This window comes from Nematolebias whitei, chromosome 2 (assembly GCF_014905685.2).
Source record: "Nematolebias whitei isolate Nwh7 chromosome 2, NemWhi1, whole genome shotgun sequence".
NCBI lineage: Eukaryota > Metazoa > Chordata > Actinopteri > Cyprinodontiformes > Rivulidae > Nematolebias > Nematolebias whitei.
Genome location: NC_056499.1, coordinates 61,702,302 through 61,719,502, shown reverse-complemented (window position 1 = coordinate 61,719,502; position 17,201 = coordinate 61,702,302). Strand labels below are relative to the sequence as shown.

General features: G+C 43.0%; 1 protein-coding gene across 1 annotated transcript in view; it reads right to left on the bottom strand.

Annotated features, from left to right (window-relative positions):
• Positions 1-7,606: 7,606 nt before the first annotated feature.
• LOC119427544 (probable E3 ubiquitin-protein ligase HERC1) overlaps positions 7,607-17,201 on the bottom strand; it is a 125,399-nt gene continuing 115,804 nt past the window's right edge. Inside the window, exons 11-15 of the mRNA XM_037695181.1 lie at positions 13,236-13,436; positions 13,027-13,157; positions 12,730-12,941; positions 7,696-7,813; positions 7,607-7,615 (exon numbers count right to left, since the gene is read on the bottom strand). Coding sequence (XP_037551109.1) covers positions 7,607-7,615; positions 7,696-7,813; positions 12,730-12,941; positions 13,027-13,157; positions 13,236-13,436 — 671 coding nt within the window. The remainder of the gene's footprint in view (positions 7,616-7,695; positions 7,814-12,729; positions 12,942-13,026; positions 13,158-13,235; positions 13,437-17,201) is intronic.

The following is a 17,201-nucleotide window of genomic DNA, read 5'->3' as shown; positions in this document are numbered from 1 at the left end:
AGGCACGTGGGAAGCTGACGATGGAAACCATGACCACCAGCTGGACAGGAAGATGCAGTGCGCAGGGCTTTAAGCTTTACCAACCGCCCAGCATGTTTTGCACGGCGTCTGTAGCAATGTCTCCAGGCAGGAAGGTGAGGAGCGCAGCAGAGGTAAACTGGCATGTTCGCCAGCGGGGGGGGGGGGGAGATGGGGAGGTCCAGAGGTACGCTCATATTGGTCCAAATAAGTGACATTGGCGGCAGAAAAATGAAGATCCAGAAGCTGTTGTCGGTCATACACCAGTAGCGAGTTTATGTCCCAGATAAAAAATGAACAAAACACAAATAATCCTAACACCATCAGCAGAGTTGGTTTTGATTTGATTTGATTTTGATTGCAAGCCATGTACATGAGCGCCATCTTACCAGAAAATCTGATTCCAGGAAACAGGAGCAGAGTAGGAGAAGGCCCTTTTGCCTAGTTCAGTTCACACTGAGGGAACACTGCAGGTAATAATGTCCTGAGAGCGCATGCTGTAGCTGGACTCACGCAGAGACATGAAGGAGGAGATGTATGAAGGCAGCAGACCAAGAAGTGATTTAAAAATGAAAATATACCAGTGAGAGAGTCTGCGTGAAGTTAATGATGTCCAGTTAACCAGTGAATACTGGGTGCAGTGGTGGGTACGATAATCACAGCCAGTTATGAATCTTAGTGCACCATGATAGACAGCATCCAACATCTGCAGGGTTCTTGTAGGAGCGTTCATGTAAATAATGTCACCATAATCAATGGAGGGAAGGAAAGTCACAGATACAAGGCGTTTCCTAACATTCAGGGTTAGACAGGATCTGTTTCTGAAAAAGAAACCCAGTTTAACTTTCAGTTTCTTTACCAAGTTTTCCACATGAAGCTTAAAAGAGAGATGTGAGTCGACCAAGATACACAAATATTTATAGGAATCGACAAACTCAATGGGGACACCATTTGAGGATAAAATCTGAGGAAGAACTGCTGGGACCAACTTCCTATTTGAAAAAAGCATCCCTTTGGTTTTGTCGGCATTTAGGACAAGTTTGAGGTGGAACAAAGCTGTCTGGATCTTGCTGAATGCAGATTTCAAAAGCTGGAAAGCCTTATCAACTGTTTTAGCTCGACAATAAACAACTGTGTCATCAGCATAGAAATGTATGGATGCCTCAGGGATGTTTTTACCTACATTATGTATGTAAATTGTACAGAGGGTGGGTCCTAAGACTGAGCCTTGTGGTACACCTTTGTTGACTGTTAAATAACTGGAGAAAGTACCATTATGTTGAACACATTGCCTCCGGTCTGAGAGATAGTTAGAGAACCAACCAATGGTGTGTTCTGAGAAACTGATTTCAGAGAGCTTATGACACAAGATGTTATGATCCACAGTGTCAAAAGCTATTTACAGGTCTAAGAAAAGTGCAGCACAATAATCCTTAGCATCCAGTGCTTCAACAACGTAATTAAGAACCTTCAGTGAAGCAGTGGTTGTGCTGTGTTGTTTCCTGAAACCAGATTGATGTGGAGGTAAGATGTTAAATGAGTCCAGGTAATTTTTGATTTGAGAGTTTATCAGTTTTTCTAGAACCTTGGCTAAAATGCAGAGTTTAGAGATTGGTCGATAGTTGTTCAGTGAGGTGGGGTCTCCTCCCTTCAGCAAAGGAAGAACAAAGGCTGTTTTCAAGTGTCTGGATGGAGTTTTGTCTTATGGAGAGATTGAAGATGTGGGTCACAGGGACTGTGATGATATGAGCAGCTAGCCTTAAGAAATAAGGTGTGTAGTGAACTCGGCCTCCGGTCAAACCTGCCTCTGAAGACCTTCATGGGACAGGAACTGTTATTTCATTGATTTGAATCCAGAAATACAAATTAGCTCATCCAGAGACTTTCTAATTGTATCCTGAACTCCAAAAAAGTTCAATCTGGTCCTCTGGACATTCAAAAAAACAAAAGCAAAACAAAGCAAAAAAAATTCTAGAAACGTTTCGTCTCTCATCCAAGAGACTTCCTCAGTCTGAGGTGCTGTTTTCAGCTCAGTCTCTTAAATAGCACCTTCACAGAGTGGATCAACCAGTTTGCTGCTGACAACCAAAACCAGCTGATCACATGCTCAAGAAGGACCATCAGCCTAACAATGAGTCATTAGCACACTGATGGCTGTTTACTACTCACAGAGGGCTGAGTGATACTAGCAATCACAGCATTGTAAGAGGGGGACAGTTGAACCCGGAGGCCTCCACCCCTGTTTAATGATGGACGATTTCTTTTTACAAAGATGGCATCCTTTACTCCTCTCTCAAACCATCGTTCCTCTCTGTCCAGGATGTGAACATCTTCATCCTTGAAAGAGTGACCGCTGGCCTGGAGATGAGTGTAGACCTCAGAGTCCTGGCCTGATGATGTTGATCTTCTGTGCTGGGCCATCCTTTTGGCCAGTGGCTGTTTAGTTTCCCCGATGTAAGACTGATCACAGCCCTCCTGACACTGAACAGCATACACAACATTACTCTGTCTGTGCCGGGGGACTGGATCTTTGGGATGAACCAGTCTTTGCCGTAATGTATTTTGGGGTTTAAAAGCCACTGGGACGTTAGGACCAGATTGAACTTTTTTGGATTTTTCTACCTGGATTATTGAGCATGCATCAAGATGTATCCTGAACTAATCAATTGAAAGAACACTCTCTTTTTCATATTATCATTACTATTTTACAATATCTTGATAATCAAAAGTGTGTTTAGTTCATACCATTTTTAAATGTTGAAATGAACCACTCATTTTAAATCAACTGTGAAACAGTATTAATGATTTTTTAATCCTCATTTAAAGTAGAAATCAAGTTAAATGTCTATTTTACAAAGTAATTATGCATTTTTGATCTTCAGTCTGAAATGAGAAAGGAGTGATGTCGGTCAAAAGTCGGAGACAGTTGCAAACAAGTTTATTGGAACGAACTGTCATGTTTTTAAACCTCTCAGACAGAAACAAGACAACTGGCACCTGTAAGTCTATCATTTCTCCAAAACATTTCTCTGTCTGTTCCTAAACATCTCCGTTGTTTTTCTGACTTGTAATGACCCTCTGAAGTCACTAAAACCACACCCCTGTTGCTGACAACCAAAACCAGCTGATCACATGCTCAAGAAGTTCTTGAGCATGTGATCAGCTGGTTTTGGTTGTCAGCAGCAAACTGGTTGATCCACTCTAAGAAGGTGCTATTTAAGAGACTGAGCTGAAAACAGCACCTCAGACTGAGGAAGTCTCTTGGATGAGAGAAGAAACGTTTCTAGATTTTTTTGCTTTGTTTTGCTTTTGTTTTTTTGAATGTCCAGAGGACCAGATTGAACTTTTTTGGATTTTTCTACCTGGATTATTGAGCATGCATCAGGATACACACCCCTGTTGGTTCTTTTAAACAATCAGGACTTCCCAAAAGTGACCGGAAGCAGAACTCTTTAAAAGTCGACACTTCCTAGTTCTGAAGTTCTAGCCTGGAGAAAGTTCTGAAGTGCTGGAGTTAGTTGGGAGTTCTTCCGAGTCTAGTTGGGATTATGGAGCCTTCCACATCTGAGTGGAACCTCTGATGGACTCACAGCTCATGTGAGTCCACCCGGCGAATGCCCTATAACTTCTGAGGAAGTTTGTTCTGTGGAACGGATTATCTCATGGCTTCTGCCGAGTCGCAGCCGCCCTGAGGAGACGCTGAAAGGTAGTGTGCAAGGGACCTCTTGACCGCAGCTGATTCATCCTCTGCCAAGGTAAAGAGTCGTCATGAGCTTCACTACCAGTGTACTGTGGGCGAACTGCGCTTGAAAGGAGCGTGTTGTTCTGGTCTACAGACATACATCCTCATCCATCCATTTTCTCTCCATTTAAACTCCTTCATTTCCCATCTTCAAACTTCTATCTTGCCAGTAATTATTCCAGATATCTTCAGAAATGTCTGTTGTTTTTATTAAGTAAAACATGCCGCCAAGTTTTATTAATCAGAGCCGATAGCATAATCAAGTGTACAATGTTTTGATGTTAAATTTAGATTCTGTTAATAAATGACCACATTCATTTTGATGGGTCAAAGAAAATTAATGTCTCATGTCACTGATTAGACCATCTCCAACACAGTACCTCTGTCACATATCTGTCAAGTAGCTTGAAAAAGTGAGAACCCGTTATTAAAAATTGACTGTAGTGGAGCTCCTAAGCTAACTGAAGCTAACCTAGCCTTAGCATACTACAGGTGGAAGTTCATTTGGACCTGCAGATTTTTTAAGATCAAGGCCATTTAACAGATTATTGACCTCACTGACTGAGAATGGAGAAAAAGAGAAGGTGTGATTGAGGATTGATTGTAGGAGGGATTTGATTTGTAGAAGTTTGGTTATTAAGTGAAATGGCCTGATATTCTGTTAGTAACTGTGTCAAATAAAGAACTAGAAGCAACAAAATGTTTGTTGAAACAGTTCAGGATCTCGTGCTTATTTGACACAGGAACAGAGTTAATGAGAAGTTGTGATGGGAGGTCAGATGATTGGGGGGTGCCTGAGAGAGATTTCATGGTTTTCCAGAATCTGTTAGGGTCATTAAATTTTTTGGATGTCTGAGATAAGAAATAGTTACGTTTTGCTGCTTTGACAGCAGTTGTACATTTATTCCTCATCTGTTGAAAACTCAACCAATCAGTGCCTGAGTCCGATTTTCTCGCTGTGGCCCAAGAATGGTCTCTCCTGTGCAGGAGGTCAGCTAGCTCTGGAGTAAACCAGGGGCTGTCTCGTCCCTTTATTCTGAACTGACGAAAAGGAGCATGTTTGTTCACAAAATAAATGAAACTATTATGAAAATGGTTCCAAGAGGAGTTCACGTCATCAGTTAATATAATACGATGCCAGTCAAAGTGAGACAGATCCCAGAGGAATGACTGTTCACAAAAACGTTTCAGATCCCTTTTTTTTTTTATTAATCTGGGCTTAGAAGGTGGAAGTTTAATATCTCTAAGAGTCACTGTCACACAGTGATCACTCATAATGTTAGTGAATACACTTGTACCTGGGAATTTGAGATATATTTGTTAGAAACAGGTCTAAGATGGAGGACTTTTCAGGACAGCTTTTGTTTAATCTTGTCGGAGAGTTGATCAGTTGGGTTAGATTGAGAGACAGGCAACATTCCTTGAATTTATCACAGAGGGGGGTCGACTTACCCAGTCAATGTTGAAATCTCCAGCCAAAAAAAATCTCTTTGAATTTTAAATTACCAAGGAATTCCATCAGGGAGGACAGAGCCTCAGGTGTTGCTGAAGGGGGACGATAACAACAGACTACAGTTAAGATCTGGCCTCCATTCAAGGTGATGTTTACAGCAAAGGCTTCAAACTGGTTTGGAATTGTTTTAGAAGACACAGGACTAGCAACCAGATAATCTCTAATGTAAATAACGACTCCACCCCCCCCCCCCCTTTTTTTTTGACGATCACAGCGGTAGATGTTAAATCCATTGATTGCCAGGTCATTATTCATTACAGATTTGTTGAGCCAGGTTTCAGAGATGAAGATTACATCTGTCCCAGAAGAACGGATCAGAATTTTCAAGGCATCAAGTTTTCTCAGAAGGCTGCGTGTGTTTACATGTAGAAAATGAAGTCCTGACATGTTTTTAAAGTCATTTGGTGTCCTATAAATAGTGGGGGGTCCAGGGTTGGGTTGAATCCCTGAGAGCAGTAACAACATTATTATCAGACATTTTCTTGAGTTTTTCATGACTGATGTGTAATTACAGGAGTTAACAGTGTGACAATTAGCCCCCATAATCGAACCATGAGAAACATTAATGAAGACGTGATCATTCAGAACCCAAAAACAGTGAAAGTTGCAGTGATGGGCAGATCCAGGTGTATTAACAAGATTCAGTGACTCCAGACAGTCTGAGATCTGAAAATAATGACAATAATATGAATGGTGCAGAAAAGTCTAAGACCATAAAATGTCACAAATCAAATGGGCAAACAAACCCGACGAGGTGGCCCAACTGCAGTTTGAGTTGGGCTGAGGGGGGCTCCCCTGTGCATTCAAATTCGATTGGAAGGGGGACCAACTTTAGTCCGGTTCGAAAAACGGGTCAGTTTGATGATAAAAGACTGCAGAGAAGCCGGAGGGAGCTGCCGTCCGAACATAAGAGAATCTGCAGTGGAAGTGGTCTCCAGCTATATGTACTTGGGTGTACACATGAACAACAACCTCAGCTGGAGCAACAACACCACCAGCTTGATCAAGAAAGCTCATCAGAGACTCTACTTCCTCAGGCGGCTGAGACGAGTTGGTCTGGGAAGCTCAGTCCTCACCTCCTTCTACAGGTGTGCAGTGGAGAGCATCCTGTGCTCCAGCATCAATGTGTGGCATGGAGGCTGCACAGCTGCAGAAAGAAAAGCTCTGCAGAGAGTGGTGAAGGCTGCACAGAAGATGTTGGAGTCAGTCTCCCCACCATCACAGACATCTACACCTCCAGATGCAGGAAGAGGGCCATCTGCTTCATGAAGGACCATACTCACCCAGCACACACACTTTTTCCCCACTCCCCTCAGGAAGGAGGTTGAGGAGCATTAAGTGTAGAACCACTAGACTGAGGAACAGCTTCTACCCTGAAGCTGTTAGACTCAAACATCTCTAACTAAGATAATAAAAAAAAATCACTGTAATGCCACTTTGTTGATGTGTGCTGCTGACAATCCATTTCTTTACAATTATACTTTTGTTGGATGTAAACTGGGACCCTGTGTACATAATTTCGTCCCACCACTTGTACCACATGATGTGCATGACAATAAAGAAACCTTGACTTGACTTCTATCCTTAAGATGTTTTTTTTTTCATCTTTCTTCCTATAGAAAGTATACCTGGACCTGCCATTCTGTGTTCGTCTGTCTCTCCTTCCTGTCCTCTCAAACCAGCCGGTCAAAGCAGATGGCCGCTTGTCCTGAGCCTGGTTCTGCTGAAGGTTTCTTCCTGTTAAAGGGAGTTTTTTCTTTCCACTGTCTCCACTGTGCTTGCTCAGGATGGGAGACTGCACCGAAGCCAAGATTCAACTTGTCTGCTGGATTCCTTAGATAGAGAACTGTACCAATTGACTTTTCTATGTATGTGACTGTTCCTGTTCCCTGAGACAACTTTGTTGTGATTTGGCGCTATATAAATAAACTGAATTGAATTGAATGAAAAGAAAGGGGGATATGTCTTCACTTTTCACCTTTGATCTGTTGGAGCAGACAGCCACTCCCACATCTGGAATCCAGACGATGTTTTGGATGGCCCCTGAACCCGCCACTACGGTCTGAAGGACAGATCCGTCCTGTTAGATAAGGACACAAAACATTACCCAATGGCAGGGAGTCATAAACCTGTACATATTTAACTTGTTTAGCTGTGAGTCTTACTTGCAGAGACCAGATGTTCATCAGACCTCCCACCCCTCCAGATGCCAGGGCAAGGCCATCAGGGCTGAAGGCCAGCGTTCGCGCCGGAGTGATGTGTCCCTTCAGCTGGAAAACACACACAGCTCCGCCCACAGAACATCGGGAAGACTGCAACACAACATTACAACTTCAGGCTGTCTACAACACAAGTGGCTTCCAATATTTCACACAGATATTCACACGTTCATCTGATCTCTAACGAAACGGTCAAAACTTACCGTTAGTTGGGATTTGGTTTCAGGTTTCCGCAGTTCTGAATCTGACAAACTGAATTCTGGGAAGTTGGAAATTTCTTGAGGAATGGTCCAGACAAAGACCAGGCCATTCTGACAACATCTACATAAAAAAATAAAAAATAAAAAAATAAAAAAAATTATTAAAAATCAATAAATAATAATTAAAAAAACTAAGACAAAACATGCAGCAAAAAATTACACTTTTATTGGAACGTAACTTCCTTTGCAATGTCTGGACACGAGGGAAGTTCATTAGGAAGATTTGTTCAAATTTTAGTAGTTTTAGAATACAATAGAATAGAAATAGAATAGAATAGAATAGAAACAGCCTTTATTGTCCCACGGATGGGAAATTCCAGTGTATCAGCAGCAACAGATAAAAAGATTTAAAGATTTCACACAAAAGTTCCTAAATGTTAATAAACAACACAATATATAAGAAATAAGATAAACAATATCAATAATAATGTTCAATATGTATTGGAACATTGATAAGGACAGACTATTGACAGTACAGTGTTACAGGCAGAGTGTGTGTTTCAGCAGAGGTCAGCATGTCTTTAATCCTTGTTGAGTTTGTTGGAGCAGTGATGGTTGTAGAGTCAAACAGCTGCTGGGAGGAAGGACCTGCGGTGACGCTCCTTTGTGCATTTAGGAGCAGGAACCTGTCACTGAACGAGCTCTCCAGTTCAGCAGCAGCTTCATGGGGTGGGAGACGTTGTCCAGCAATGATGTTATTTTAGCTGGAGTCCTTCTGTCTCCCACCACCTGCACTGGGTCCAGGGGCGTCCAAGCACAGAGCTGGTCTTCTTGATGAGCTTATCTAGCTGCTTCTTCTCAGCTGATGATAAGCTGCTGCTCCAACACACAACACCATAGAAGATGGCTGATGCCACTACCGAGTCAAAGAAGGTCTTCAGGAGCACCCCCTGCACTCCAAAAGACCTCAGTCTCCTCAGCAGGTAGAGTCTGCTCTGACCCTTCCTGTAAAGTGCATCAGTGTTGTGAGACCAGTCCAGTTTATTGTTCAGGTGAATACCCAGGTACTTGTAAGAGTCCACAATCTCGATGTTCACACCCTGGATGTTCACCGGGGTCAGTGAGGTGGACCTGTGCCTGCGGAAATCCACAACCAGCTCCTTAGTTTTACCAGCATTGATCAGGAGGCGGTTCTGCTGGCACCAGTCCTCCAAGTCTTGAGTCCGCTGTCTGTACTCTGAGTCGTCCTCACCTGTGATGAGGCCGACTATGGCAGAGTCATCAGAAAACTTTTGCAGATGGCAGTGTGGGGAGTCGATGGTGAAGTCTGCAGTGTAGAGGGTGAAGAGGAACGGTGCCAGCTCAGTTCCCTGTGGGACCCCCGTACTGCAGACCAGCATGTCAGAGACACAGCCCTGTGTCCTCACATACTGTGGGTGTCCAGTGAGGTAATCCAGTGTCCACTGGGACATGTGGTGATCCACTCCTGATAACTCCAGCTTGTCCCGCAGAAGTCCTGGCTGGATGGTGTTGAAAGCACTGGAGAAATCAAAGAACGTGATCCTCTCAGTGCTTCCAGGTTTCTCCAGGTGGGTCAGAGCTTGGTGCCTGAGGTAGATGATGGCGTCATCCACCCCAATGCCAGGCCGGTAGGCAAACTGCAATGGATCTAATGAAGACCTCACCAGGTGGCGCAAATTGTTGAGGACCAGCCTCTCGAGGGTCTTCATCAAATGTGAGGTCAGAGCCACCGGCCTGTAGTTACTGAGGTCCTTGGGATGTTTGGTTTTTGGTACCGGTACCACCCAGGAGGTCTTCCACAGTTGTGGTACTTTCCCCAGCTTCATGCTCAGATTGAACATAAATCCCATGATGCCACACAGTTGATCTGAGTAGCACCTCAGGAGCCTGGAGCTAATTCCATCTGGACCTGCAGCTTTACGCACCTCGATCTTTCGCAGCTCATTCCTCACCTGAAGAGTTGATAGGGACAAGATGGAGGTGGGGGAAGGGGGCTGTGAAATGAAGTCTTCTGGAATAAGGGGGAGGCTAATGGCTGAGAGCTGAGAGGTGTGAATTCCTGAGAAGAGAAGTTAGCAGTCATTAAAGATGATGGGGCTGACAGCAGGGGGGACAGGGCTGGAGTAGGGGTGGGGTGGCAGATCAAATCTGTTAAAGAACTGGTTCAAGTCATTCACCCACCCTTTGTCTCCTACAGCCTGGGGGCTTGAGTTGTGGCCTGATATGTTTTTAAGGCTCCTCCACACCCCACTGATGTTGCCCTGCTTCAGCTGATCTTCCATCTTTTTCCTGTAGATGTTTTTTCCATCCCTAATCTTCCTTCTCAGTTCTTTTTGCACAACTCTCAGTTCCTCCTCGTTACCTGATCTAAATGCTCTTTTCTTCTCCTTCAGGAGAGCCTTTATTTCAGGATTAATCCATGGTTTGTTGTTGGAGAAATGCCGTACTGTCCTGATGGGCACAGTGTTGTCCATACAGAAATTGATGCAGTCCGTGATGCTGTCAATGTCCTCCCCATGAGGAGCACAGAGCTCTTCCCACACAGTGGAGCTGAAACAGTCACTCAGAGCTTCTTCAGTCTCCTCAGTCCATTGCTTCACTGTGCTCGTCACAGCTGGTTCTCTGCGCACCAGGGGTTTATACACAGGCTGCAGATGAACCAGATTGTGATCTGAGCCCCCCAGGGGAGGCAGAGGTGATGAACTGTATGCCTCCTTGGTATTGGCAAAAAGTAGATCCAGTGTGTTGGTAGTTCTGGTGTGGCAGGTGACATACTGGGTGAAGGTAGGGAGAGTGGAGGACAGGGAAACATGATTAAAAGCCCCAGAGATCAGAAAGAGGGCCTGTGGGTGCTGTGTTTGGAGTCTGCTGGTGGTGGTGTGAATGATGTCACAGGCTGCAGCAGCATCAGCAGAGGGCGGGACATACACCGTTATCACAATAACGTGTGAAAACTCCCGCGGAAGATAGTGTGGTCTCATACCAACTGCTAGAAGTTCAATGTCTTTACTGTAGAGCGTCTGTTTGATGGTTAAATGTCCAGTTACACCATCTATCATTCACAAACACAGCCACACCCCCTCCTCTCCTCTTACCACTCTCTCTGGTTCTGTCCGCATGAAGTAAATGAAAGCCGTCCATGTTAATATGTGAGTTCGGAGTTAACTCAGTCAGCCACGTCTCCATCAGGTGCATGAGGCTGATCTCCCGGTAGCTCCACTGATGTCTCGTTAGAACCGCCAGCTCGTCCACTTGGTTGTGAAGAGATCTCACATTTCCCATAATGATGGACGGGAGGACAGGTCTGTACCTTCTGCCCTGGCTGCGACGCCCTATGCCTGCACGTCTCCCGCATCTCTTCCTTCTCAGCTCGCGGGGGACATCAGGTCGCTCTGCAGGAGGAGGCACAGCGGAGCTGCGGAGGGAAAGCAGCTGGTCCCGAGAGTAAACAGTAGGAGCGTGGTCGCTCACGCATTCTCCAAAAATAAAAAAACATAAAAAAAATAAAATAAAAACAAAGTTTTCAAGAAAAAAAAAAAATATATATATATATATATATATTATACAGTGTCTGGCCCAAAAAAAAGTCACCACCTGGATTTAACTCATCAAACAGGTCCGAGGCTCCTGTTGGATAATTACTGCATGGACGATTATCTTTCAGCTGCAACAAGTTCTTTAACTCCAACTGGTGCATGAGTTGCTTCTCAGTTCTTAAACAACATGATGAAAGACTCGTGACGTGGTCGTGGAAAAGATGTCGGTCTGTTTGAGAAGGGTCAAATCATTGGCATCAAACAGAGGAAACATCTCAGGAGATTGTATAAACAACTAAAACTGGGTTAAGAACTGTCCAACACATTATTAAAAACTGGAAGGACAGTGGGGACCCATCGTCTTCCAGGAAGAAATGTGACCGGAAAACAATCCTGAATGATGGTGATCAGTGATCGTTTAAACTTTTGGTGAAATTAAATGGAAGGAGAACACCAGCAGCACTCAGGGCTGTGGTTCATAATGAAAATAAGAACATTTCCACACACAATGTGAAGAACTCAAGAGACTGGGACTGAACAGCTGTGTAGTCTTAAGAAAACCACTAACCAGTGAAGCTAACTGGAAAAAAAAAGGCTTCAGTTTGCTAGGGAGCATAAAGATTGGACTCTGGAGCAATGGAAGAAGGTCATGTGGTCTGATGAGTCCAGACTGACCCTGTAAAAACATGCATGTTAGTCTGCCTTCAGGCCCAGGCCTCCCTTGCAAAAGAGATCTGTGATCTCAATGGGATTAAATTAAATAAATGTTGTGGGGCAGATTGTTCCAGAGTTTAGAGCCAACGTCTAAAAGCCTGATCTCCTCTGAGCTTCAACCAAAAGCAGCTGGTCAGATGATCTCAGCGCCTGAGAAGGAACATCTGGTTGCAGTAGATCAGAGTGATATGAGGGTGCAAGGCCATTTAGGCACTTGAATTTTAAAATCTATTCTGGTACATACTGTGAGCCAGTGAAGGGAGGACAAAACTGGTGAAATATGATCAAACGTAAGAGTTCCTGTTAAGAGCTGAGCTTGCAAACAAAACAAACCCACAACAATTTTTTTTTTTTTCTAAATATGCAGTTCATTCGAAAACTGTGTACAGCACTGGAATTCCTTCCTTACTGCAGGAAATAATGTTGCTTTTAGACGTATGAGACTTTAAGATGTTTCACATTAAAAGTAGTTGGTGCATCAAAAAATGCACAGGACTTGTGCAAAGTTGTTAAATAATTTCTAGCTAATTCTGCAACATTATTTTTCTAGCATCAAGTTGAAAAGTTTTAAGCAATTCCCAAACTGAGAACAGTTTTTTTTTTTTATCAAATATAATTTACATTTTTTATTTTATCACATGTCCTGTGTTATTACTTTACTGTGTGTTTTTAGGTAAACTGACAACTCCTTACGAGAAGGTATTTAATGATGCAATACATGATACGTGACCCACAACATCACACCAACACTGCAGTAAACTCTTACATGGCGAACATGCTAAGGAGCTTTGCGCCGCGTCCTGGCAGACCGCACCAAGCTGCGCCGGTAACCAGGGAGGGATGTCTAATACTCTGCAGACAGCACCAACCAGAACCATAGCCCGAGTCCAGACTGGCCCACAGCTTCACCGTCTCCTCTTTGGCACATGTCAGCAGCATCTGACCAGTGGAGCTCCACTTCATACTGGTAATGGACTCCTGAAAAACAGACTGGGATGAATCTGGCTACAAATGTCCAACCAGTTACACAAAGGGTTTAATGATTGAAGTAGAATCAGATCACCTTGTGTGCATCTATGACCACAATGGCTCCTTTTTCTAAGGGTTCTTTGGATCCAATCAGCAGCTTTCCATCTGCATAACCCACTGCAAAAGGCTTGTCCTCACTGAACCAGGCAATGTGCATCACTGCCACTACAACAGGACCCAAAGCTTAGTTTTTCTTATAGTTTGAAATTAAACACATAATGTGAGGAGGCTAAGAGTCCGTACCGTCTTTTCTATAGCAGTGCTCCAGTTCCATTCGATGCATACTTGTTGTATCTAAAACCTCAATAAGGCCCAGAGATCCATCCATTCGGCCCACCAGCAGCACGTCTTTGGGCTCGCCACACCACAAAGATTCTGCTTCCTCTTCAGGCCACGCCAGCGCAGACACCCAATGTGGCTGCACATCAAGAAGACCCTTACCACCTAAAAGAGGAGGACAGAGGTCAGTGAGTGCTGTCAGCTCATTACACTGAGACCTGAGAAAAAACTTTTAATTTACTCCTCAATTTCATGACTAATATTCTAAAGATCCAGACTTTAAAATGAGGGCTGAATTTAAACTTCTGAACTGTTCTGTACCTTAATTTTTCACAACACAGTGGTTAAAAAAGAACAAAAGGAGATGAACTTCATAAAAAATTGGTCAAACACAGTACAGATTGTAATATAAAAATGAAACCACAACAGAAAACAAATGCCCCCTTTTGCACCGCTCCTACTCAGATTCACCTCATCCAAACCATCCACATGCCTGCTAGATCCCATCCCAACCAGACTGTTTAAAGAGCTATTTCCCCTAATTAATGTCCACATTTTGGATCTACTTAATTTGTCTTTAATGGATGGTTATGTACCACAGAGCTTTAAGGTTGCTGTAATTAAACCTTTACTTAAGAAGTCTGACCTTGATTCAGAAATTCTGGCCAACTATAGATCTATATCTAACCCAGTGCTTCTCAATTATTTATTATTATGAAGTCAGGATTAATGGCTACAATGAGCGCGCTTTGCAGTGCACAGATTTTTGAAGTGCAGTTTGAAACATGACCCTGCAACTCTCAGCTCCTGATTGGTGTTTAGCTGGACCTGGACTTGGTCTTCAGAGCAACAGAGAAGTTGCAAAGAGCGCAAGAGCGAGCGAGCTGTATGTGTGTGTGTGTGTGTGTGTGTGTGTGTGGGGGGGGGGGGGGGACCAGGGGAAAGCACTCACAAGAGAAGAACCTGACAAGTTGTTTAATGACATAAAATATATTTTGTTAGCATAGAGTCCTAACATTTGTTAAACATACGTTTTTCCAACAAATAAAAAAACATGGAAACTGTATTTTGACAGTCGATAAAACTAAAAAATGTTGTCAGTGTGAAAGAGGAAAGAGGGGGCAGGTGTCACTCTCGCTTTGAATTTATACTCTTTGTTGCTGCGCGCTATGGCTGAAATGCGTCCAGAGCTGAGGACTTGTAAGCAAAGAACAGAGTCCTAACATTTATTAAACATTACTTCTGTATTTAAAAAAACATGAAAATTGTGCTTTGACAACCCCCAAAAAAAACGTGAAAGTGAAAGTGGGGCAGGTAACTAACGCATGCTGCGGGTGACGAGCGTCACCAGCTGCTCAGCAGCAGAGGGAAGCGACACGGTTCAAGCATGGCTCCTCAAACGACAAGACAGACATATTTGTTCATAACTTTATTATTATTAAAACTGAGAGTTGCCAGATTTTAGCAAACAGTTGCTGAACGCACCCAGACAAAATGAGAATGGTGCAAAAAAAACAAAACAAAAAAACGACTCCCTGCCCCAAAATGTTCCTCGGGGTCACATGCCCCCCCCCCCCCCCCCCCCGGCATTGCTCCGGGCCCCCCAGGGGGGGCACCCCAAACTATTTTAGAAGGACTGATCTAATCTAACTTTCATCTAAAAAATTCTAGAGAAAATAGTTGCAGGTCAGTTGCGTGAACATCTACAAAGAAATAATCTGAAGAGTTTCAGTCAGGGTTTAGAGCTCATCATAGCACAGAAACAGCACTAGTAAAAGTAACTAATGATATTCTCATGGCCTCAGACAATGGACTTGTGTCTCTACTGGTCCTGTTAGACCTCAGTGCTGCATTTGATACAGTTGATCACAATATTTTACTACAGAGGCTTGAATATGATGTTGGGATTACAGGAACAACTCTAAAATGGTTTAAATCATATCTATCTGATACAGTCCAGTTTGTAAATGTAAATAATAAATCTTCTTCATACACCAAAGTTAGTTATGGAGTTCCTCAGGGCTCAGTGCTTGGGCCAATACTCTTTACTTTATATATGCTTCCATTAGGTAAAGTTATTAAACAGCATGGGATGAATTTTCATTGTTATGATGATGACACACAATTATATTTGTCCATGAAACCCAATGAATCCAATCAGCTACTTAGACTACAAGCATGTCTTAAAGACATAAAAACCTGGATGACCCTTAATTTTCTCTTGTTGAACACAGACAAAACTGAGGTTTTGGTTTTTGGACCTGAGCACCTTAGGAATGAATGTTTCAGTCTTTCTCCCTCCTTAGATGCATTAATCTGTCCTCCAGCTCTAATGTTAAAAATCTTGGTGTTATTTTTGATCAGGACATGTCTTTTATCCCCCACATTAAAAACGTTACTAGAACCTCCTTCTTCCACCTGCGTAATATCACTAACATTAGAAACATCTGATCTAAAGATGATGCAGAAAAACTGGTCCATGCATTTGTCACGTCTAGACTGGACTATTGCAATGGTTTATTATCTGGGTGTCCAAATACTTCTTTAAAACGTCTTCAGTTGATCCAAAATGCTGCTGCCAGAGTCTTAACTGGAGTTACTGGGAGAGATCATATCTCTCCAGTTTTAGCTTCTCTCCATTGGCTCCCTGTCAAATCCAGAATAGAATTCAAAATCTTACTTCTAACCTACAAAGCTCTCAACAACCTAGCTCCATCTTATATTACAGATCTTATTGTTCCATATTTTCCTAACAGAGAACTTCGCTCTCAGACTGCAGGTTTACTTGTGGTTCCTAGAATTTACAAAAACAGAATAGGAGGCAGATCCTTCAATTATCAGGCTCCTCTCTTGTGGAACCAACTTCCAATCTCTGTCCGTGAGACTGACACATTGTCCAGTTTTAAAACTAGACTTAAGACTTTCCTTTTTGATAAATCCTATAGTTAGGGTCGGCTTGGGTTTCCTGAGCTGTCCCTTAGTTATGCTGCTATAGGCTTAGACTGCTGGAGGACAAACTGACCACAATTTTCACTCTGCTACTGTCTTTACTTACTCTGATTAACCTGTTTTGTATTTGTAATTATTTTTCTATCCTTAACATGTTTTTGTCTTTCAGATACACCTGGACCTTTATCTGGACCTGGACCTATATCTGGACCTGGACCTATACCTGCACCTGGACCTATATCTGGACCTATACCTGGACCTGGACCTATACCTGGACCTACCATTCTGTGTTCGTCTGTCTCTCCTTCCTGTCCTCTCAACCAGCCGGTCAAAGCAGATGGTCTCTTGTCCTGATCCTGGTTCTGCTGGAGGTTTCTTCCTTTTAAAAGGGAGTTTTTCCTTTCCACTGTCTCCACTGTGCTTGCTCAGGATGGGAGACTGCAACGAAGCCAAGATTCAACTTGTCTGCTGGATTCCTTAGATAGAGAACTTTACTAATTAACTTTTATGTGAATGTTTCTGTAAAGTGCCCTGAGACAACTTTGTTGTGATTTGGTGCTTTATAAATAAATTGAATTGAATTGAACTCTGCTCAGCCTGGATTTGCACCGCACTCCAGGACCAGTTCTGGATGCGTGTCCAGAATCCAAAATCCTGCTAATGAACTTTTAATGAACTTTATATGACACAAGTCCATCACAGGCTATCTGTTTTCACTGATAGTTTATATATTTACCTTTATTCATAGAAGTATTTTGACTGAGACACAAGGTCTCCAGTTTTAGGTAATAAAGTTACAAAAGTTGTTATTCTGGCCAAAGCTAGTAAGCAAACATATAAAGAAGCAAAATCTTTCAGACCCATCAGTTTAACATCCTTCCTGCTGAAGGGAATGGAGAAGCTGATAGAGCGACATATAAGGGATGGTATGCTAACTTTATCACCTTTAAGTCCTGAACAACATAACAGTATTTAACAGGT